The sequence below is a fragment of the Caretta caretta genome, chromosome 4 (assembly GCF_965140235.1).
Source record: "Caretta caretta isolate rCarCar2 chromosome 4, rCarCar1.hap1, whole genome shotgun sequence".
NCBI classification, from domain to species: domain Eukaryota; kingdom Metazoa; phylum Chordata; order Testudines; family Cheloniidae; genus Caretta; species Caretta caretta.
In genome coordinates, this window is record NC_134209.1 from 34,082,715 (window position 1) to 34,106,943 (window position 24,229).

Genomic DNA, 24,229 nt, shown 5'->3' on the forward strand with positions numbered 1-24,229 from the left:
TGTATGCAAACATTAAATATTGTAACTGGATATTCTTTTTATCCATATAAATATCCACTCCCTAGTTGAATCTTGTTACGGGTTTTTTGTTTTTTTGGCCTCAGCAGCATTCTGTAACAAAGAGTTCCATGTTCCACTGTTCTAGTGATGTATTGTGTGAAAAAGTATTTCCTGTCATGGGTTTTGAATTTTCCACCTTTTAATTTCATTAAATAGCTTCTTCTTTTCTTATGAGACAGGAAGAATGGAAGTCCCTGATCTACCTTTTCTAGACCATTCCATATTTTATATACTTTTATTATGTCCTCTCTTTATTCATTTCCTTTCTAAAGTAAACAATCCCAATCTTTCTAATTTCTCTTCATATGAGAGCTTTTCTATGTTCTCAAGCATTTCGTTCTCTGGATCCACACTAACTCTGCAATATTCTTTTTGAGATGGGGTGATTATCAGATGAAGCTGTACCATTGACTTATATAAAGCAATTACAATTATAATATTCTTCTATTATTTTTCATTCCTAACTCCCTAATATCTTGTTTTCTTGTTTCCTTTTTTGATCACAGCTGCATATTGAATTGAGCTCTACTTTGAGCTATCCACAGAGATGCCCAAGTTCCTTTCCTGAGATGATACTGTTAATTTAGAACCCTCTAAGGTGTATGAATAGTTTAACATTTTCACTCCAGTATGCATTACTTTTCATTTATGAACACTGAACTTCATTTACCATTGTGTTGTCCCTTCACCTACCTTGGTTAGATCCCTCTGAAGTTCTTCATGGTCCTCTCTGGACTTCACTTCTCTTGGAGACACGAGGCTTAGTGCAGTTTGGACATACCCATTGATTTACTTCTTGCTTTCCTGGTTCTGTTTTTGTTCAGCATTACACATGCCTTATGAGATTATTATTGTTTTCTTAAGTAGCATCCCTGCCACTTCTAAGGATTTTATTTCCTTGATTTTTGTCTTCAGGGCCTTTTTGAATACCCTTCTCTTTTACGTATGTCAAATGTGCCGCTTGGAGGCTGTTGAATCATAGAACAATAGAAGATTAGGGTTGGAAGAGACCTCAGGAGGTCATCTAGTCCAACCCCCTGCTCAAAGCAGGACCAACCCCAACTAAATCATCCCAGCCAGGGCTTGGTCAAGTAGGGCTTTAAAAACCTCTAAGGATGGAGATTCTACCACTTCCCTAGGTAACCCATTCCAGTGCTTCACCACCCTCCTAGTGAAACAGTGTTTCCTAATATCCAACCTAGACCTCCCCCACTGCAGCTTGAGACCATTGCTCCCTGTTCGGTCATCTGCCACCACTGAGAATAGCCTTGCTCCATCCTCTTTGAGTATCATAGGTTCATGTTTCCATTTTGAGTGGTTATAGGTGGATCTTTGCAGTTTGCCATTGTCTATTTCAGTGGCGCTCAAACGTATTTCATGGTGCCCCCTTCTTTGTGTCGTAGTAGTTTAGGCCTCACCACCACACAAGTACATATACCGATAACAAAAATCAACATGCAACACTCACTAAATATTAAAAACAGCAAGGCATTGGTTCAAACAGAGCCAATGTAATAAGAGCAAAACCAAAACTGCAAGTGTGATCAGTGCTTACAATTAAATGTGCAGACTGCATCCTTGAAAACGGATTAACGTACACATGGCGATGACTTTGTATAATGCTATGAAATCCATCAAAATGCACAGCACCATCTAGAGTCAAATGCACAGTGCCATCTGAGGACTGGATATGTCTGGAGGAATGAGCTTTGCAAGTTATTCACTGCTGTGGGTAAAATGTGCACAGTATGTTGTTGTTTGTTTTCACTAAAGCTGCTCATAACCCCCCTCCCAATATATTCTATGCCCCTCCCCCAGGGCAGCCCACCCCCAGTTTAAGAACCTCTGGTCTAGTTTAAGGCTGCACACAGAGAGATCTTTTATTTGTCCTTAAATGTCATCCATTAGATTTGTGCAGTTACATAAAGGTAATTTGTGCCAGCAAAAGCCTTAATGGGTCGTCAGTGTTAGATATATTACAGCAGTCCCTCCGAACCTCTAATGAATGTCATTAAAGAAATCAAGGTATGGTTAAGTGGTACAATAGGATGAATAAACAGAGGCAAAGAGGTCATGTCTGGAGCCTTGAAGGGATCATAACGAAATCATTTTAAGGCCAGGGCAGATAAAGACATATTGTGGACACCTATAGAACCCCCTACATTAGTTTACATATAAATTAGCTTTTGTGTGTGTATATATACTCATAGACAAACACACACAGAGTGGATAAGGCTAAAGATCTTATCAAACTGAGCAAATTTATTGTGAACTCAAAGAAGTGGCAGCACATAAAAATAGAACAAAAGTCTCCAGCTTCTGAAAATGGTGCTATGCAGCATTCCCAGTCTATTCTTAACCTGCTCTCTGTGCTCAGAGATGCAAGTAGATTTTAATTCTTACCGATACAGTACCGAACCTCCCTTCCCCCCCTGGTCCGCCCCCCCCAAAAAAAATGTTCTGTCTCTTGAGCGGATATCCATGGAGAGAAATCTGTATCCACTGAACCGCAGGGCTCTCCTGGGAACTACAGCGGAGAAAGGAGCAGAACGTGGGGCCGCTGCTCCCAGGATGCATCTGTACTATCCCCAGCCCTTCCACACAGCTGCGTCTCCTTCTTGGGGTCTGTACAGCCCCACTGAAGGACAGGGCTGGGGGCCATACAACTGCATTGGAGGAGCAGCAGCCCCATGTTCTGCTCCTTTCATCGCTGTGGTTCCCAGGAGAGCCCTGCGGTTCAGCAGATACCGATTTCTCTCTGCAGATATCCACATCCACGGGAATAAATTTGTATCTGCCCAGGGCTCTACAAAATTCTTGAAAATGTGTCTTTCCAGTATGGCGTACCAGCAATAAATGTCTTAATGGTATGGTGTACCTGACTGGACCGGCTTACTTGCACCACTGTCCATGCTGAGTGTATATCTTGCTGCAGTACATACCAACAGAGACAGCTGCTTTCTGGTGTTTAACATGCCAGCTCCAAATAATGCCTGGGCCTGGTGCCTAGGGCTATGTACATTGAGCTCTTTTTCTGACCTTTCTGATTTCAGTCTGCGAGTCCCCAGCAATTTGTAAAATAGAGGTCCATTGCTTCAGGCTATTACCAGGCTTTTATCTGATTTATTTTATATTTGTTGGAGTGGCTAAAAACACTCCCTTTTGCCCCACAAAAGAAAGCGGCCATCTCTTGAGAGCACACTCTTATTCCTTGGAATGTTCTCTTTTTTTCCTTCAATCTCATTTCCCCCCTTCACTTTGGCTTCACATTTTTCTTTCTGTCTTAAAGCATAAAAGCAATTCTGTTTCTCCTAGTCTTATTTTGTCTTTTAAGAAAATAAACAAACAAAACAGTTACTTGGCAGCTGTCTTCCTATGTGTTGCCCTTTGCTTGCCTGCAGCTCCCGTTCAGCTTGGAAATGCGGAATCATGTCCCTGTGTCTCTTTTCTTCACCACCAATTAAGGTCTCTCCAGGATCTCTCCAGGCAGACGGATATTCCTTATGGCACTGTCTTGGACTCTGCAGTCTATGAGCATGTTCGAGTGAAGGGGATGAATCCTTTTGAGAGGGACAGCATGTATTCTCAGATGTGGCGGATGATTAACAGAAGTAACGGCTCAGAGAATAATGTGCTGGAGTCACCAACAGGTATTCAGAAGGTATGAGGCATGGTTTACTTTTTCCTTGACAATCGGAGATGCTCTGTTGCAGTGCTGGATTTTTTTAATTGTTTTTAACATTTGGAGCTGCATTTGCACATAGAACAAGGATCTTACCTAATCAATTTATAGCTCATTGCTCCAGTGCAAAGGATTGGGTGCTCTCAGCTCAGTTCCCTGTGGGTAGTTTTCCATTACATTTTAAAATGCAAGTCCAAAAAATATTTGCTCTGAAAATGATTGAGGATTTAGAGATATGAAAGAAGAATACATTTGTCAGAATCCAAAATGAGGGTAGGATCACGGGACTTTAATAACAGAAGACATCGCAGTGTACTGTACAACGTGCTTACTGTAGGGTTGAATACAAAATACAGATTTGTTTTTAGACTTCTGACTCTGAAAACTTAATCTTTCAGTCATGGTTATGAATCCTATGTGTTATGCAGAAAGAAGAAAAGCATGGCCTTGTTTAAAAAATTTCCCAGCAATCTCTTAAACTTGATTTGCTATGAGAAAACAAAATTATGTAAAAACATTTTTGTCAAGTGAATTCTTAGAAGAATCAAGTAAGCAGGAGCGATGTTGTATTTAAGATCATCTATCCATTAAATAGCACAGAATGAGATTGTGAATATTTTTCATCAGTGACTTCAATGGGAATTGCATCTGTGTGAAAGAGAACAGAACAGAATTCATCCCTATGATAACATCTCCAAATTGAAAATTGATTCTGTAAAATAGGGCCCTGAGAAAACAGCATGTTTTTTTTATTTTAGCAGGGCCTTATTTTATAGGGTTCATTTAAATTTGAAGATGGGGAGAATTAATTATAATAGAAAATTGAATTGTTGCGTGTTTCCTCGTCGAAGGTTTAGTTATTCGATCTTTTTTAGGTCTATCAAAATCCAGTCAAGCCATTCCAGAGCTGTTGCCTTTTGTTTCTACTGAAATTCACTTCCTAGGGTATCCCATACATCTATGGTGTTGTGACAATTGATGAGAGCACATAAACAAACAGGTCTTTTTAAAAAACAATGATGAAGCCATTTCCTACCGGTGATCTCTTGATAATAAAAGAGCTACAAGATAACAACAACTGTTTAGGAGTTTTATAAGCAAGTGACTTCACCCACTGCCAGTATAGCTTGGATCATATTTCCCAATTCCAAGATTTACCAGACGTGAAATGTCATGGAAGAGGAGAAGGTGGGAAGGGCCGGGGAAATGCACTTATGAAATCCTTCTAGAATGTGTCATAAGCTGAAATATGTTTGATGTATACATTTCAAGTGCTGGAGAAAGGGACAGCTGAAGATTAATTGGCCAAGGGAAAAGGTATTTTTAAGAAAATATACTTTGTTCCAGTTTGCAAGGTGCTTATAAAGCTGGGATGCTCCTTTTAAAAAAAAATCCATCAGTCTGGCTTGCCTGCCAAAGTTATACCATGAGTTTTAGGACAATCAAAAACCAGAGCACATCAAACACAAGCAGGTGTTGACTGAAGCCCTTTAGCTGAAGAAAACAACCAGTGTATTACCCTAGCAGGTAATTACAGATTACAGTCTTTGATTTCTAATTCCTGAAGACATGGTATTTGCTGTTTTTAAATTGACAGAAACAGCACTGTCTGAGTTGTTTAATTTCCCATAGCTTTGCTTTTCAGGAATAAGCAATTGCAAGTGATGGTATCAAAGAGCTAAGCTTTAGCAAAGCAGCAATCAGCCAACCTCTCTCTCTCTCTTCCCAAAACAAGACCATTCACAATGAACATCCATTGCTTCCATCCATTCCTGCACACGCATGCACATGCTCGCTCACTCTCTACACACTCCACCCCATACACCTCACAGGAAGAAATGAGAGAGAGCCCCTTGCTGCTCAGACAGGTGACAAATAGAAGGCTCTTTGAAGATTGTATTTGGCCTGGCCAGGAAGAAAGAGCTCTCTATAAGGAATTGGAAGCTCTGCCTTTGCAAGATCTGTTTGAATCTTTCATCCTCACTTGGATGATAAATATGGTGTTACATACCAACACTGTGTACAGAAGAAAATTAAGACCAAAGAAATGTAACTGATGAGGCAGATTTTAATCTCTGTAAAATAACTCTAAAATGAAAGCATGCAGGTGTTTCAGAGGAAGGACTTCATGGGTCCATTTGGCCCATTTACATTGTTTTAATAAACTCATTCCTGACCTTGAAGAACAACTGGCCACCTCAGAGCTATTAACACAATAAGATTATAACCTCAAACAAACCAAACTAATTTTGGGTCTCATTTTGTGCTTCATTTTAATCACGCCGTTAATTGGTGCTAAATCATGACTCGACAAGAAAAGAAATACATAAGCCAACGTAGACAGCTTGCCAAGCAAATGTTCTTAAACAACTACGTTTCCACTAGGCCACCTAGTGTCCATGAAGAGACTCAGATACTGTGACTGTAAGGATGTGGGGGGGGGATTATAATGTGTGTGTTGCAAATGAATATGTCAAACATCCTTTGCTTTAACTACACTCCTCTGTAGCATCCTCTGAAAGGTAAATTAGATGTGCAGGCAGCCAATGCAAAGTGAAACTAGTTGGACAGCAGGACTACAGAGGCTATTTAAAAGGACACTCTCAAAACATTTTTCATAAAGTTTAAAATCCTTTTAATTTTTCTTTCTTTTGCACTCTGTTAATTATTGTTCATTTATTTCATTTATACTGAGAAAGCAATTTTTATTTTGAAAAATATAATACAGGAGAGACAAATTCAGTGCTGACTGACATCTCATGCCATCTCATTGACTTCAGTGGGATTGCATGGGTTGTACATCAGTGATTTCAGTGGAAATTGCACCTGTACCTCCCCATTCCTGGAGAAGGGGGAAAAAATTGCAGAGAGGAGCGAGTCAGACTCCAGCTGATAGAAGCAGAAACATCCAAAGCATGGACCACTGGACATTGACAGTATGTCTGCACTGCAGTTAAACACCTGTGGCTGGCCTGTGTCAGCTGACTTGGACTTGCAGGGCTTGGGCTACAGGGCTGTTCAACTGTGGTATAGATGTTCTGGCTCACGCTGGAGCCCGGACTCTGGAACCCTTCCACCTTCTAGGGTTCCAGACCCTGGGCTCCAGTCTGAGCCCTAATATCTATACCGCAATTAAACAGCCCCTTAGCCTGAACCCCAGGAGCACAAGTCAGCTGACACGGGCTAGCCGTGGGTGTTTAGATGCAGTGTAGACATATCCTGAGATAATGTACTGTTTTGACTGGACTTTCTGTGCCCTGTGCTGATGGGCTATTTGTTCCAGCCCTCTCCCCTTCCCTCACAGTCTCTTCACCTGACTTCATGCCACATCTCCCCATTTTGCCCTCTTCTCCCTTGTCCTGTCCCCGTCACTTCTCTTCCTTTCCTTTGTCTTTCTATTTAGCTGATCCCCTCTTAAGTAACTCCCCCCCACACCCAAAAAAAACCGTGGAACTAACATGCTGTTTGCTGCCATCACATTGTTCACTCTGCTGCTGTGTTCTACCCCTTCCTCCACTCTGTGTTTGTCTTGTCTATTTAGATTGTAAACTCTTCTATATTGTGGGTATGTCTACACTACGAAAATAGGTCGAATTTATAGAAGTCGGTTTTGTAGAAAGCGTTTTTATACAGTCGATTGTGTGTGTCCCCACACAAATGCTCTAAGTGCATGTAGTCGGCGGAGTGTGTCCACAGTACCGAGGCAACCGTCGACTTTCAGAGCATTGCACTGTGGGTAGCTATCCCACAGTTCCCGCAGTCTCCGCCGCCCATTTGAATTCTGGGTAGAAATCCCAGTACCTGATGGGGCTAAAACATTGTCGCGGGTGGTTCTGGGTACATATCATCAGGCCCCCCCTTCCCTCCCTCCTTCTGTGTAAGCAATGGCAGACAATTGTTTTGCGCCTTTTTTCCTGGGTTACCTGTGCAGACGCCATACCATGGCAAGCATGGAGCCCGCTCAGCTAACCATCACCATATGTCTCCTGGGTGCTGGCAGATGCGGTACTGCATTGCTACAGAGCAGCAGTTTATTGCCTTTTGGCAGCAGATAGTGAAGTATGACTGGTAGCCGTCGTCGACGTAGTCCTGGGTGCTCTTTTAACTGACCTCAATGAGGTTAGGGGCACCTGGGCAAACATGGGAGTGACCCAGCCAGGTCATTTCCCTTTTAAGTTTCATCTCATGATGATTCAGTCCTACTGGCATGCACTGTCTTTTAATCAGCAGCCAGCAGAAGATGATGGCCAGCAGTCATACTGCACCGTCTTCTGCTGAGCACCCAGGAGATGACAATGGCTAGCCGTCGTACTGCACAGTCTGCTGCCAGCAAGATGTATAAAGATAGATGAAGTGGATCAAAACGAGAAATAGACCAGATTTGTTTTGTATTAATTTTCTCCACCATCCCTCCCTCCGTGAAATCAACGGCCTGCGAAACCCAGTTTTGTGTCCTATCCTTGAGGTTTTGAGTTCTATCCTTGAGCGGGCCATTCTGTTTCTCGCAAAGCCACCCCCTTTGTTGATTTTAATTCCCTGTAAGCCAGTCCTGTAAGCCATGTCGTCAGTCGCCCCTCCTTCCGTCAGGGCAACGGCAGACAGTCGTTCTGCGTCTTTTTTCTGTGCATACGCCATACCACGGCAAGCATGGAGCCCGCTCAGATCACTTTGGCAATTAGGAGCACATTAGACACCACATGCGTTATCCAGCAGTATATGCAGCACCAGAACCTGGCAAAGCGAAACCGGGCAAGTAGGCGACGTCAGCACGGTGACGAGAGTGATAAGGATATGGACAGAGACTTCTCTCAAAGCACGGGCCCTGGCAGTGTGGGTATCATAGTGCTAATGGGGCAGGTTCATGTGTGGAATGCCGATTCTGGGCTCGGGAAACAAGCACAGACTGGTGGGACTGCATAGTGTTGCAGGTCTGGGACGATTCCCAGTGGCTGCGAAACTTTCGCATGCATAAGGGCACTTTCATGGAACTTTGTGACTTGCTTTCCCCTGCCCTGAAGCACAAGAATACCAAGATGAGAGCAGCCCTCACAGTTGAGAAGCGAGTTGCAATAGCCCTGTGGAAGCTTGCAACACCAGACAGCTACCAGTCAGTCGGGAATCAATTCGGAGTGGGCAAATCTACTATGGGGGCTGCTGTGATGCAAGTAGCCAGTGCAATCAAAGATCTGCTGATATCAAGGGTAGTGACCCTGGGAAATGTGCAGGTCATAGTGGATGGCTTTGCTGCAATGGGGTTCCCTAACTGTGGTGGGGCCATAGACGGAACCCATATCCCTATCTTGGCACCGGAGCACCAAGCCGCCGAGTACATAAACCGCAAAGGGCACTTTTCGATAGTGCTGCAAGCTCTGGTGGATCACAAGGGACGTTTCACCAACATCAACGTGGGATGGCCAGGAAAGGTACATGAAGCTCGCATCTTCAGGAACTCTGGTCTGTTTCAAAAGCTGCAGGAAGGGACTTTATTCCCAGACCAGAAAATAACTGTTGGGGATGTTGAAATGCCTATATGTATCCTTGGGGACCCAGCCTACCCCTTAATGCCATGGCTCATGAAGCCATACACAGGCAGCCTGGACAGTAGTCAGGAGCTGTTGAACTACAGGCTGAGCAAGTGCAGAATGGTGGTAGAATGCTCATTTGGATGTTTAAAGGCGCGCTGGTGCAGTTTACTGACTCCATTAGACCTCGGCGAAACCAATATTCCCACTGTTATTACTGCTTGCTGTGTGCTGCACAATATCTGTGAGAGTAAGTTTATGGTGGGGTGGGAGGTTGAGGCAAATCTCCTGGCTGCTGGTTACGCACAGCCAGACACCAGGGTGGTTAGAAGAGCACAGGAGGGCATGGTGCGCATCAGAGAAGCTTTGAAAACCAGTTTGATGACTGGCCAGGCTATGGTGTGAAAGTTCTGTTTGTTTCTCCTTGATGAAACCCCCCACCCCTTGGTTCACTCTACTTCCCTGTAAGCTAACCACCCTCCCCTCCTCCCCTCGATCACCGCTTTCAGAGGCAATAAAGTCATTGTTGCTTCAAGATCCATGCATTCTTTATTAATTCATCACACAAATGGGGGATAACTACCAAGGTAACCCAGGAGGGGTGGTGGAGAAGAGAAGCACCAGGAGGGGTGGTGGAGGAGGGAAGGACAAGGCCACACAGTACTTTAAAACTTATTGAATGCCAGCCTTCTGTTGCTTGGGCAATCCTCTGGGGTGGAGTGGCTGGGTGGCTGGAGGCCCCCTCACCGCATTCTTGGATGTCTGGGTGAGGAGGCTATGGAACTAGGGGAGGAGGGCAGTTGGTTACACAGGGGCTGTAGTGGCGGTCTGTGCTCCTGCTGCCTTTCCTGCAGCTCAGCCATATGCTGGAGCATATTAGTTTGATCCTTCAGCAGCCTCAGCATTGAATCCTGCCTCCTCTTGTCATGCTGCCGCCACCTTTCAGCTTCAGCCCTCTCTTCAGCCCGCCACCTCTCCTACTGGTCATTTTGTGCTTTCCTGCACTCTGACATTGTCTGCCTCCAAGTATTCGTCTGTGCTCTGTCAGTGTGGGAGGACAGCATGAACTCAGAGAACATCTCATCATGAGTGCGTTTTTTTCACCTTCTGATCTTTGCTAGCCTCTGGGAAGGAGAAGATCCTGTGATCCTTGAAACACATGCAGCTGGTGGAGGAAAAAAAAAGGGACAGTGGTATTTAAAAAGACACATTTTATAGAAAAATGGGTACACTCTTTCACGGTAATCCTTGCTGTTAACATTACATACATAGCACATGTGCTTTCGTTCCAAGGTCGCATTTTGCCTCCCCCCAGCGCATGGCTAGCCCCTCCCCGTGGCTAACAGCGGGGAACATTTCTGTTCAGCCACAGGCAAACAGCCTAGCAGGAACGGGCACCTCTGAATGTCCCCTTAAGAAAGGCACCCTATTTCAACCAGGTGACCATGAATGATATCACTCTCCTGAGGATAACACAGAGAGATAAAGAACGGATGTTGTTTGAACGCCAGCAAACATACACTGCAATGCTTTGTTCTACAATGATTCCTGAGTAAATGCTACTGGCCTGGAGTGGTAAAGTGTCCTACCATGTTGGATGGAATAAGGCTGCCCTCCCCAGAAACCTTCTGCAAAGGCTTTCGGAGTATATCCAGGAGAGCCACAAATGCCAGGGCAAATTAATCATTAAACATGCTTGCTTTTAAACCATCTGTAGTATTTTAAAAGGTACACTCACCAGAGGTCTCTTCTCCACCTGGCGGGTCCGGGAGGCAGCCTTGGGTGCGTTCGGGGGGTACTGGCTCCAGGTCCAGGGTGAGAAACAGTTCCTGGCTGTCGGGAAAACCAGTTTCTCTGCTTGCTTGCTGTGAGCTACAACAGCATCATCTACAACCTCATTATCATCATCATCTTCCTCGTCCCCAAAACCTGCTTCCATGTTGCCTCCATCTCCATTGAAGGAGTCAAACAACACGGCTGGGGTAGTGGTGGCTGAACCCCCTAAAATGGCATGCAGCTCATCATAGAAGCGGCATGTTTTGGGCTCTGACCTGGAGCGGCCATTTGCCTCTCTGGTTTTCTGATAGGCTTGCCTCAGCTCCTTCAGTTTCACGCGGCACTGCTTCGGGTCCCCGTTATGGCCTCTGTCCTTCATGCCCTGGGAGATTTTGACAAATGTTTTGGCATTTTGAAAACTGGAACGGAGTTCTGATAGCACAGATTCCTCTCCCCATACAGCGATCGGATCCCGTACCTCCCTTTTGGTCCATGCTGGAGCTCTTTTGCGATTCTGGGACTCAATCATGGTGAGCTCTGCATGGTCACCTGCAGCTTGCCATGCTGGCCAAACAGGAAATTGAAATTCAAAAGTGTGTGGGCCTTTTCCTGTCTACCTGGCCAGTGCATCTGAGTTGAGAGTGCTGTCCAGAGCAGTCACAATGGAGCACTCTGGGATAGCTCCCGGAGGCCAATACCGTCTAATTGTGTCCACAGTACCCCAAATTCGACCTGGCAAGGCCAATTTCAGTGCTAATCCCCTTGTCGGGGGTGGAGTAAGGAAATCGATTTTAAGAGCCTTTTAAGTCGAAAACAAGGGTTTCGTTGTGTGGACGGGTGCAGGGTTAAATCAATTTAACGCTGCTAAATTCGACCTCAACTCCTAGTGCAGACCAGGGCTGTGTTTGTACAGTGCCTAGCACAACGAGGACCCAGGCTTGGTTGGCCCTCAGGCACTACCATAGTAAAAATGATTACTAATAATAATAATATGTGTTTGTGTGTGTGAGAACACAGTTTAAGCCCTATGACAGTATTTCTTTAGCTCTGCTTGGATCAGGAAAGATGCAACTTTGGTATGGCCTTGGTCAGCTGAAATAGAGGTAGAGGAGAAGGCTAAGATGTCAACACAATGCTTTTAGAAATTTCTGTTTTTTGGCATATCCTGGTCCCATATTCCCCCAGAAATCAGGTTAAGATATATATATATATATATATATATATATATCCTTATGCATGCATTCATTCCTTCTACATCCACAGCCCCTGACTGGTTCAGGTTGTGGTTCAGATATGGTTAAAAGATAGCTGAGTAGATTGATCTTGAATAGATTAATAGAGTTTGATACCTCAGTATATGTGACTGCCAGAGAAGCATAAGCACATTAAATATTTTCTTGTCTCCCATCACATATTGTTTCCCTCTACTTCAGAAAATAAAACCATTGAAGACCTGAACTGAAGGTATGGGAGCAACCAGTTTTGTTTTTCTAGCTACTTTGTCATATAAGAAGGAAAGGAATTATCTGTATTTCTACATTTGCTTTGGATTATTCTGGAGAATATTGCCTTTTCTCTCTTTTTTTTTTTCTTTATTATTCCTAAATACTCTGTGTATTCCAAATTGAGTTTTCCTTTTTGCATAGGTTATGAAATATGCATCTCATTCAGTCAAAAGAATCTCCATTTTCATGGCCGTTATTTATTGGGAGCAGATTTACCAGTACCAAAGGCATGCTTGCTTAAACATTCATTGAGGACTCCAAGAAAAATCATTTAGGCTTAAATGTATCCCATTATATACCTCTTTATGTCTTCTTAAAAAGCACATTACCCTACTTAATCCTTTACAAGCACCACAGGCTTTCTTACCCTTGAACTTATTCCCCTTTAAAATACAATGAAGCATTTCCAGTGTGCTTTTGTCTGCTCTTTGATCCCTTGAGTATAATGGTGCCAAACACTCTCCCCTCCCCACCTTGTTCCTCCATACATGATATCCTAGCCTACAGCATATGCATTTTCCTCAGCAGTGTGAAGTGGAAAATTCTTTTCCCAAGTTGCATTGGCAGAATCATAATGCATTTGATACCTCCATATATTTGTCAGTATACAAAATATTTAGCCTGTAGGAAGCTTGTGAATTACTGTCAAGTGAAATAATGCTTCTGAACTGTGCAATACATGAAGCTTGTCTCAGCCTCTCAAGCACAGCGCATTAATATTCTCTCTTATCCACATTTAGATACACACAATGGCATAAAAAGTTTGTCCCTGAGTTTTTGCTTCTCTTTTTCTTGTGATGATTGCTTATGTTGAACAAACATTCCCTTTAGATTGTATCTACACTGTTAGAACCATGCTAACATCTCTTAGCTAGCCCAGTTCCTCTGACCACAGTGACCTCTGTATTTTTCTGAAAAAACTGTTAGAACGCTATACTATAAGCTTCCTAGGAGTAGTCGATAAAATGTCTAAGCTAAGATGATTCTCAGGAAAAATATGACTGTCCACAGTGCTTGGGGAACTGTGCCACAACCATGCTAGCAACAACTGGGCTTAATTATGGTTATTGCTAATGTCTTTTCAAAAGTAGTATGGGCATGAAAAGCTTTGCTTCTGCTTATGTGTCCAGAAACCCTCCTGAATCTAGTGACTGCCCGATTCCATTTCTGGTTGCAGATGTGGTAGTCAAATTAAAAACCCTGGTAACACATGTGGACCCATAAAATGATGCTGTGATCAGCTGGGGTATTAACTGTAGTTGAAGCTGGCAAAATAGAAGACAATGAAAGGGAAAATTAATCAAGGGAAGATAAAAGGTGGTGTGTGCTAAGATGTCAGAGAGCTGAGTTTGAATGTGACTTCACCATTTCCACACTTTAAGCTAGCAGTACCAGGAGAGTCAATGTGTTGCAACTTTGGAGATTGGTCACAGCCTTAGGAAGCAGAACACCCTTGCCATCTGCTTGCAGGGCAGCATTACAAACTTGTTGGAGGTTGTCAACCCTTTTGGCCACAGCATCTGTACAACAGTTCAGTAGCTGGTGGTTGTGTGGGGTAAATGGAAGGAGTAAAAAGAAGATAATTACAGTGACTGAAAATATCCTTGACTGCTGATAACTACAGTGACTGAAAATATCCTTGACTGTATTTTGATCCACCAGACATTCTGATTTTCTACCACTGCAAAGTGGGAGGAGCCATGAGGTGCTTAGGAATTAAGAGCCTACCCTTAGGAATTAAGAGCCTCCCCTTTTCCTCTATAATCAGGTCACACTGCTTAGATGAGGAGCCATAGTGTTCCCTCACAGGTGACAAAGTTCAGAAGTAACCTCAGGGGTTTGACAGGTTGGACCTTGCAGGTGAGGATGCAGTTTATATATTTTGCTATCCCTCACGCCCGTCCAGTCTATGACTTGTAGTTGACAAGTGCCTGGGGATGCAAGCATGCATGATCTTCTCTGTTTGAATTACTGTGGGTGGTTTGGTTTTACTTCATTTGTGTCGTATAGTTTCCTTTTCTGCAAAGCAACTATCAAAATAACATCTGAGCCAGTTTTACCAGTGAAACACTAATGGTAATGACAGGAGGAATACCTGATCCACTCACTCTTCTCCCAGTAGCATATTTAATGTCTCGTAACTTGTCACCATGTCATTTTATGGTGGTGGGGTTGTTTTTCGTGGCAAAATATATTCCTAATAGCCTCATCACATGTCACAAATTGTGTTCAGTTTGAATGAGCCTAAAGAATAACCAGCTGGGAGAAAAGCTATTTTTTGTAATATTCAGGAACTTCTTTCCACAGTAAAGGCTTAGAGATAAGAATTCTTTTTAATAATGGTGTAGCAGTGCAATGATTTAGAATTCTGAATTGCAGGCCAACAAGCATTACACATGCAGTGTGCTGATGCCTTCAGTGGTAGGAGGGTCTCAGGAACATCTCACAGGGATCAGTCTGCTACCAGCACACAACAACCTACACACTACAGTGGACAGACCATAGACTAGAGCTATGGAAAACTTTCCAAACAAAACCTAAAGCCAGACAAACATCAGCTGGTTTCAAGTGTCATTATAAAATTCAACCCAAAGCTCACTAAAAAGATTGTCCTAATTCATGAAAGGTAAACATGGGCCAAGTTTTGAAACATCCTGGAGTTTTCAGTGATGCTTGGCCAATTTATGGCTTGAGGTGGGAGCCTTGGGAAACCTGATGGTTTGGCTTGAGTTTTCTTTGAGTGTTTGGCTTTAGTCAAACTTGAAACTCCAGTCGGATCCTGGATGATGTGAGACTAAACCAAAAGGAAGTTTGCGCACACAGACACACACTAACCCCACCCTTGATCCCACTTTACTCTTGAACTATCACACCATCTCCCTTCTCCCCTTCATCTTTAAGCTTTTTGAACTACAAGCATTGTCTGGGTGGAACAGTGTTAACAGAAGAAATAGAGAGAAACTCACCCCAGAATGCCCCAGAGCCTGGTGGTTATGGCACTCCCCTAAAACGTTGGCTACTTGGGTTCAACTGTCTGCTTCAAATCAGACAGACTACGGATTTAAAAACCAGTCTCCCACAGTCCTGCCCTTTATATAAGCAAAACTTCTTAAGGCAAGGACTTTGAAGTTTCTGAAAAACTAAAAAAGGTTAGTGTCTGTTTCAGTGGACCTGACAATTGATTTGTTACAGCAATTTGGGGCTACAACCCCCACAACCTGCCTCCCAGCTTAAAGTAAAGAGTGTATTTGTGGTCAGCCATGGAAATAGGTGTGAGTTTAAATATGCTGATCTCAAACTCAAAAGAGATGTTATTGTTAGTGTTATTAATTATTGCATTAGCTCCCCAAACCTCCAATCATCATCAGGGCTCCATCTTACTAGACGTACAAACACACAGGAAGATACTGTTCCTGCCCCAAAGATCGAATAATCTAATTTGTACACGCTTCTGTTGAGACAGAGCTACAATAATATGCCACAACAGGCAGAGTTCTTAAAGTGTTTGGTAAGCAATGAATGCATTTATTATACATGAACATATTAGAAATAAAGCACGAAAGAAAAAAATCAGTTCTCCAGGGCACTGTTAAACCATTTTGTGAGTAAACTGTAGACTTGAGTAAAGAGCACCAAAAAGATGTTTTCATTTGGGCTTAGCATATTGGAGGCAAAACAGGAGATCGGCTGTCTATTCGCTCATCAGTAAAAAAGTAGCTGTTCTGTCCCTCCTGTTTAGGACAATGCCAGCTGCAGAGAGAGGGCAGAGACATTCCCTGGGTCATGTTGCGCTCAGAAATTCAATAACTCTGTAGTTTTGTACAGTGTCAGTTGCTGTGCTGACATTGCCTCTCGGATAACCTTGATGGTAAAGCTACCCGTTTCAACAGAAGCTTGTTATGTAGATAGAATAACAGCACAGCTCTAGAAATGCCCCCCCCCAAATAATGAATGCTACTTTTTCAAACCCATAAATTTGCCTTATAAATTCTTCAGTGGCTATTAAAAATGTGTGTATGGTGTGCCTGCACTCGCACACACCCTCATGTACTGCAGAGTCTCACAAAAAATTACATTAAAACAATATTAAATCTTTGACAGAAAACAATAAAGTAGAGAAATTCAGACACAACGGTGAAATGTGCTTCATGCTTTGTGATGCTCGTACCACAGTGTACATGGACTTATGCATGAATATTTTGTATTCGGCTCCATATTTACTTGGGTTTTGAGGGGCACATATGTTGCCGCATATTCTGATACTACTCTTGGGGTGTCTTACAGCTCAGGTATTCTTGCTGCTGTACTTTATTAATTCTTATCATCTGCAGGGAGCCAGTGTATCACTTCATCCTACCAACTGATCATCCACTTTTCATCCAGTGAGTTTTGAAATGAACACAGTATTACAAATCCCATAATCCTCTTGGCCTAAAAGGTTGCTCATCCATAAACTACAGTTATTCAAGCTACAAATGACCAAACAGTTGAATGACCAGGGATAAGATGGAGGGACACACTACCCTCCCCTATAGATGACAAGCACCAGTTAGGTAGGGACTTGGAGGATGGCTAGAATGACCCCTTCATGAAAGTATTGTATATATTTTTCACCAGGCCCTGTCCTTATGTGCATTTTCAGATAGAAATAGGGGAGGGGGGATTTGCATTTGACCTGTGTTTTGATCCTGCTTATCTTTTTGCCACCTTCAATATAAAAAGAATTCACTACGTGCTCCATTTTCTTTGACGATTTGGGAGACTTACTGCATGCCTCATCCCTCAGTTTAAGCAGAGCTGTCAAAAGTTTCCACTTCAGGCTTGAGGGAGTTTGTACAGTACTGGGAGGAGGCTTAGCATTTTGTCTTCTGTTTTGATTCCTCCCTCAAGCACTTCCCACTTTTTCTCATTCTCACCTTCTAATCTGCTGGCAGCATAGAGAAACCTCCATGACTTATACACTCTTCTCCTACTGTCCCTCCAGTGATCAGGTCTCCTTGCTATGCCAGACAGGCATAGCCAGACTGAGGATCTGAGCAGATGAGAATTTGTATGTATCTACTTCATCATCTTTCCGTTCCTCCTTACCTTCTGTTGGTTGTACACGTGCACTCTCTCTCTCTCTCTCTCTCTCTCTTCCTCTTCCTTCCAGTTCCACTGTCACCTTTTATTTCTTCTCTCTACCCAGCACATGCATCCTCCATTGTCTTCTTGCTCCTCTCTCATTTTTTTACCTCACTTCTCCAATATTTGCATGTGCTGTGGATAAATCTGTGTGTCTGCTCAGTGAAATTGTGTGAATTTCACTTTGCAGCTTCACCAAAATTGCGACTTTCACTTTGAACGCTGTTGCACAGGCACAGCACAATAGACTGGACTGGGAGCCGAGCATTCCCAGAACAGGGAATACTGGATAGCTAATGTGTGATTAATGGATACAGATGGGGAACATAATGTTGGACACGCCTGTTTCAGGCAGGAGATTTGGTAGCTATGTCTTAGTGTCCTTGCTTTATTGTTTCCAATTGTAATAGAATACATTACTATATTGTAATGTATTAACAAATGCAAATGGTGGGATCTACAGGAGGCTCATTTTAAAAATGGAGATAGAGAACAGAAAAAAAGAGTGGATTGAAATAGCAAGCAATAGGTATATTGTCTAGTTTTGGAATGTAGCCTGAATTACGAGACTACAGGGACAGAATGCCAAGAGAAAAACCAGAGGTAGCAAAAAAAATCTTGCTTCATAAAAACATTGTATATTGTGGAGCTGCTATAACTATTATTCATAAAACTCCTTTGACATCTCTGCGTGATTTTCCTGAAATGCTTTGTTGGTCGGAGGTTAGTTCTGATGATTCATGTGGACAGAGTAGAGACCACCAAACACGTTATGTGTCTCCATGACGTTCTGCCCTGAGCCTATGAGCCTTCTATGATTCTATGAGCCAAATCTGTCATATTACAGGACAGGGTGCCTGCTGAGGCTGTCCAGCCATTGTGTTTTCGATCTTCCGGGGGTCTTTTCATTGCATCAAAATTGAAGATGATTCTTGCAGAAAAGTTGGAGCAGATGACCATACCACCTCAGAAGAGTGTTGGGTGACCATTTGAGAGAGAAGGACATGTTTAGTTAGAAAATGTATCTCTTCATTTGAATTTAATTTGTTCCATTTGACATTTTTGATCATTTGGAGATGTTTCATCTGAATGGTATATATAAATAGAGCATATATTAAATACCTTGTTATTACCACAAAAAATCAACAACAATTCCAGAAATCAGCAAATGCAGTATTACAAACCACATGACCAAATATAGTAATTATACACAGGTCTCCCTTGTAGCATATTTGCTTGTCTCTCACCAGCTTGTTCAAAACACTTCAGACGAGCAACCTCAGATCGTAGAAATAGAAACCAAAAGAAGAGAGCCCAGGGAAAACTTGCAGGTCTCACAGAACTGGGTTTTAGACAAGAATCCTCACTGCAGAGGACCTGGCCCCACAAAACAATAGTCACAGGCACAGAAATCAACAGAGGACACAGAAAATCTACACTGGAAACTAAAAACACACTGGGAGATTAGTTAAGCAAAATCAGCCTTTGTAGCCACCAACTTCAACAGGCAAGTTTCTTAGTATCAAAAACAGTGTAATAAATCAGATCACCATTTGAGCTATTCCAACCTGAAAGGATGGTGCTAAAAGAACATCCACAGAAGTAAGGCATAGCAAAATCTATCCCTTCTCCGAGGTACAGTTCAGACAACTCTCCCTCTCACTACATTACTGTGTTTTCTCTTACTGCAGTATAAATATTAAATGACAATAATAATATGTGGGATCAAACTTGACTATTTCTGATGTTCTGACAATACCAAACACAGAACGTTATTCTTCTTGTGTTTCTGAACAAATCTAATCACAGTCGCGTCAGGAAATGGGTTATTTAGAGAAAAATGGCTAAAATGGAGGAAATGTCTTGTTCATCTAACCCTAATCCAGTAGTCTGCTTAAACATGTACATAACTTTAAAATATGACAAGTTTCAGAGTAGCAGCCGTCTTAGTCTGTATTCGCAAAAAGAAAAGGAGTACTTGTGGCACCTTAGAGACTAACAAATTTATTTGAGCATAAGCTTTCTTGAGCTACAGCTCACTTCATCGGATGCATTCCAATGAAGTGAGCTGTAGCTCACGAAAGCTTTTGCTCAAATAAATTTGTTCAACTTTAAAATATGTGAGTAGTCCCAGTATGACTGCTCGCATGTTGAAAGTTACATGTGTGCTTTAGTGCTTTGCTGGATTGGGCCCTAATTTTGTCTTTAATGATCGTAGAGGGCAGATGCAATTCCACATACTCACATCTGTAGCACACTGGGAGAACATTGTTTTAAAGAAAAACTTGTTCATTGTCAAATCATGTCTCTGCATGCATATTAGGAGATCAGTTGCATAGTCAAGTTATTGGCTGATTCAGAGCCCACTGAAATCAATGGGAGTCTTTCCATTGATGTCAAAGGGTATTAAACGACAGAGTTATTGCCTCTTTGACGTTCTCTTGTGCAGCTTAAACAACTTCCAGTGTCACAACATCATGACGTTATTTCAGTGTTGCAAATTCAACATTCTCATACTTTACAACAACATGAAGCAGTCAGTGGTGGTTGAAGAGGGCAGCCACTTTCCTGTAGCCAGCCCCAAAGGACTCTGAACTCTTGGTGCCCGTTCCCATCACACAGGGAGAGGCATGTTTTGCGAACAGTTGCATTTTCAACTAATCAGACTATTTCATAAAAAAACAGTCAAAAAATTGTCAGCTAGCTCTCGTTGAGACACATTGGCAATGCAGTGGGATGAAAACTCACCCTGCCACTACCTGTGTTTTGTGCCTAATGGTAGGTAAACAGGGGCCTTTCATTCTCAAGTGTCCCTCTTGCACTTTTCACCAACAGTGAATTCCTTTAAAAAAAATTAAACAAAAATAGATGTGACTTCTCTGCAGTGTATATTAAGAAGTCTTCATTCCACAATTATTTTCTATGAAGATCTTGACCTGTACTGTTGATTCAAGAGGCTGATGAGACATTTATGAGAGCTTTAGTTAGAAGGAGATGTAGACTGAATGAACTTTCTAACTATCAGGTTAGATATTCATAAGTAAGGCTATGTTTATGTCACGGAATCCATGACTTCCAGAGACCTCCATGACATTCTCTGCTTCAGCCCCATGGGCTGTGGGACTCCAACTCGCAGTCAGCAGGGCCCTGGCAGGGTTTCAGTGACAGGCAATGCGGGGGGCCCTGCAAGGTTCCAGGGACAGGTGACAGACTCCTGAGGGGGCCCTCTTCAGAGTTCCAGGGATGGGTGACAGCCTCGCGCAGGGAGAGAGGGACGCCTCAGGCAAGCAGCAGGGTGTCCTGTTTTCTCTTTGGGAAATATAGTCACCCAGCAGCTTCTAGCTGCCCTGGGCAGAGGGGGAACCCCACAGCTCCCAGCCACTATGGTGGCAGGGGAAATCATGCAGCCGCAGCAACAAAAGTTACAGACAGGTCATGGCTTCTGTGAATTTTTGTTTATTGCCCGTGACCTGTCTGTGACTTTTACTAAAAATAACCATGACAAAATATTCACCTTTTTCATAAGTAACAACATAACGTTCAGTAAGGTAGTTTTTAATACCGTTGGCTTGGTTTTTGTAACATAGAACCATAGAAATTTAGGACTGGAAAGGGACCTCAAGAGGTCATCTAGTCTAGCCCCCTTTGCTAAAGCAGGACCAGCATATCTATAACATGTATCAACTAAAAATAAAGCTAAAATTTTTCTTTTGAGTAAGCAGTTTTCCCTGGGGCTAAGGAATAAAGATAAGGTTCTTTTTTTTTCCTTTTGGCATTTTATTCTCTTTAGTTAAATTGTCAGAAAGCCTTTTTTGTGTCCTTTTGTGTTAGAATGGGACAGCATAATTGTCTAGTATTGAAAATATGTCTTCAATAAATCAGTTTCTTTTTAGTAACCAAGAAATTATGGAGAGGGGGTGTTCCAGGAAGCGAAATGTTCCTGGAAGCACTTTAACCAGGCTGCAATCACATTTCATTATTCTATCAGTCTGCATAAGAAATCGGTCTAGGTGAACTGCAAGACTCTCAGTAGGATCACAGTGGCAGAGAAGAGTTGTTTACCATTCAAAGTTCTACAGAGACGTGATTGATGTATGTGGCTGTTCTTTTCAGAATTGATATTTAAGCAAATAAACCAGGCCACATTTCTTAATGAATATAACACAGAGTGGGATATATATTGCAGGATTATATCAAGATGCATCCATAATAAAAACAATAAATAAGCAACGGTATTATGGAAATATGTAATTATTGAGGGGTTCTGAACACAAATTGAAGAGTTTAGCTGTTAATCAGATTATCCCCCAAGATGGAATTGTCTGTAATATATTTGTAACTCATATTCTTAAGGTGTGAGTAAAGAAATCTAGGACGCTCCTTCTGTATGTGAATGTTCTTAACAATTATACAAACTCACAAGAAATGCCAGTACTCAGTGCAAGGTGAAAGACAGAGCAGCAGGGGCACTTGAGCTGGATCCCCTCATTATAAAATAAAGAGGGCAGCTGGCAGGGTGTTGTCTGTGAGAGTTGCGGGACTCTAGAAGTTATCTCCCCATTTGATCCAAAACAGCTGAATTTGGAGACCCTACAGGCCCCCAGTTTTTCTGGAGATGTCTAGGAAGCATAACATCAGCCATGGAGATTTTTTTTAGCTGGCTAGCTTGGTTGACCGTTTCTTTTTGAATTATTATTTTAATACTTCTGGGTTCTGTTGGGGTCTGAATTATGTGTTAGATGCCAAAAGCCTTGCAGAGATGTCTTGTTATTCTTTTAAATAAAAATAAATTATATGAAGATTAAAAGTTATCCCAATGATGGGTGATTTAAAAATGCAAAGGGCAGGCAGATAGATACCATAGGACAGAGACAGAGAGACATTCACAAATTTTAGTTCTTCACTCATACCATTGGGTATTACGTATTCTGTGATACCAACAAAACTTTTATAAAGGTATTTTTATCCATCCTGTCAATTTATAGTTCAGATTTTCCAATGGCTAAATACCCGATTTTCAAATGTACTTAATTCCTGTGGCTCCCATTGACATCTTTGGGATTTGTGGGTTGCTCAGCACTTCTGAAAATCAGGGCATTCATATTTAGCTGTATAAATTTATATCTAGGAGCCTAGCTTTAGCATCTAGGTTTAGAAAATGTGGCCACAAATGGCACAGAACAATGCTACTGTCATATAAGTTATTTTTCATAACCTAAGTATAGCTTTCATTTTTTTGAAACCTGGAGTCATAAGAGTTGCCATGGAGATCAGATATATAGCCTGTGGATATACCTGCTATGACAGATATGGCAATTTCCTGCATATCCTTGGGAGATTTTATTGAATTAAGTTTAAGTATCTTTGGGGTCCATTGTATTAAATGAATGGTTTATGTATTATTGTGGGTTGGAATTGTATGTAACATCTCGTGGGGAGGAGATGTGACAGATGTGAGACCTGGGGGTTTAGCGATATTGAACAATGTCCCAGATTAGAACAGACCATTGGAACTCCGAGTATTAGGTCATTTTTCTGGGGAATATCTAGGGGAGGTGAATGCAATTTCCCCACTTCCGGTTATACAGAAATCCAGTCTTGTAAAGCTATGACCTGGGGAGTGGGCCATTGTCTGCTGACTACCTGTTACATGAGGCCAAGATCAAAGACCAAAACTGTGTAAAGAAAAGACTGAAGTATTCATGGTGGTTCTGAATCAGAGACAATTATGAACCTGTAACCAAGAGCTAAACCTAGTTGTGGGTTTTGAAGGACCGACACTTAGCAGAGCCCTAGGCTGAAGTTGGCGTGACCTCTGTTAACATTTTTAGCATGCATTAGGTTCTTTTATATTGTGTTTAATGTTTTCTTTGTAACATTTTCACCTTACAAATAAATGTGCTTGTTTATCGGGAGCTGTGTGATAACTTGTAACTTCTGGCAATCACAACTGTTCATAGCCTGTGGAGAGAAAGTAAAGCTCAGACACTGGGTTGCTGGGAATATCACAGTATAGGCAGGGAACTAAGCAGTCTGGAAAAATTCCAATCAGGAAGAGTCTCTGCTTAAGAGAGGTAATGGCTGAGGATTTGCCTAGAGTGGGTGCCCTTAGTGGACACCACAAGTTGGGAATACAGGTGGAATTGCCCTGCTAATAAAAATTTTTCTAGGAAAGATTGAATTATAAACATTGTCCTAAACATAGACCTTCCTGAAGGTCTGAGAATCTTCACCTAATGACATTTGTGGTCTTTGTGCATAATATAAAGAAAGCTTCGTGCTGAGAGCATGTAAATTTCTAAAAGAGTAATTGTTCAAAAATGTAAATCAACAAAAGCTCCCTCAACGTTATGAATTGGTCTATGGGTCTATGTGACTCAGCCTGGGAAAAAGTCCATTTAAAAAGAGGTAGAAAATGTCTGAGTTTCCACTCTTCCTTAGAGATGTGAATGATAATTAATATACCTTCATGTTAGAGACTTCACTAATAATAATGTAAGTGGAAACTTATATATTGTAGACTCTTGCTAATTCATGTATTCTGAGAGACCCATTGCAAA

General features: G+C 42.2%; 1 protein-coding gene and 1 long non-coding RNA gene across 6 annotated transcripts in view; one reads left to right on the forward strand and one right to left on the reverse strand.

Annotated features, from left to right (window-relative positions):
* LOC125635387 (uncharacterized) overlaps positions 1–3,532 on the reverse strand; it is a 42,226-nt gene extending 38,694 nt beyond the window's left edge. Inside the window, exons 1-2 of one of the 2 annotated variants that reach the window (XR_012668036.1) lie at positions 3,419–3,532; positions 754–1,028 (exon numbers count right to left, since the gene is read on the reverse strand). This is a non-coding gene — a long non-coding RNA (uncharacterized LOC125635387). The remainder of the gene's footprint in view (positions 1–753; positions 1,029–3,418) is intronic. The other variant, XR_007356248.2, reaches the window with a different exon arrangement.
* GRID2 (glutamate ionotropic receptor delta type subunit 2) overlaps positions 1–24,229 on the forward strand; it is a 1,039,989-nt gene that overhangs the window by 902,323 nt on the left and 113,437 nt on the right. For all 4 annotated transcript variants that reach the window (XM_048847025.2, XM_048847024.2, XM_075127526.1 and 1 more), the window contains one exon: positions 3,526–3,721. In XM_048847025.2, coding sequence (XP_048702982.1) covers positions 3,526–3,721 — 196 coding nt within the window. The remainder of the gene's footprint in view (positions 1–3,525; positions 3,722–24,229) is intronic.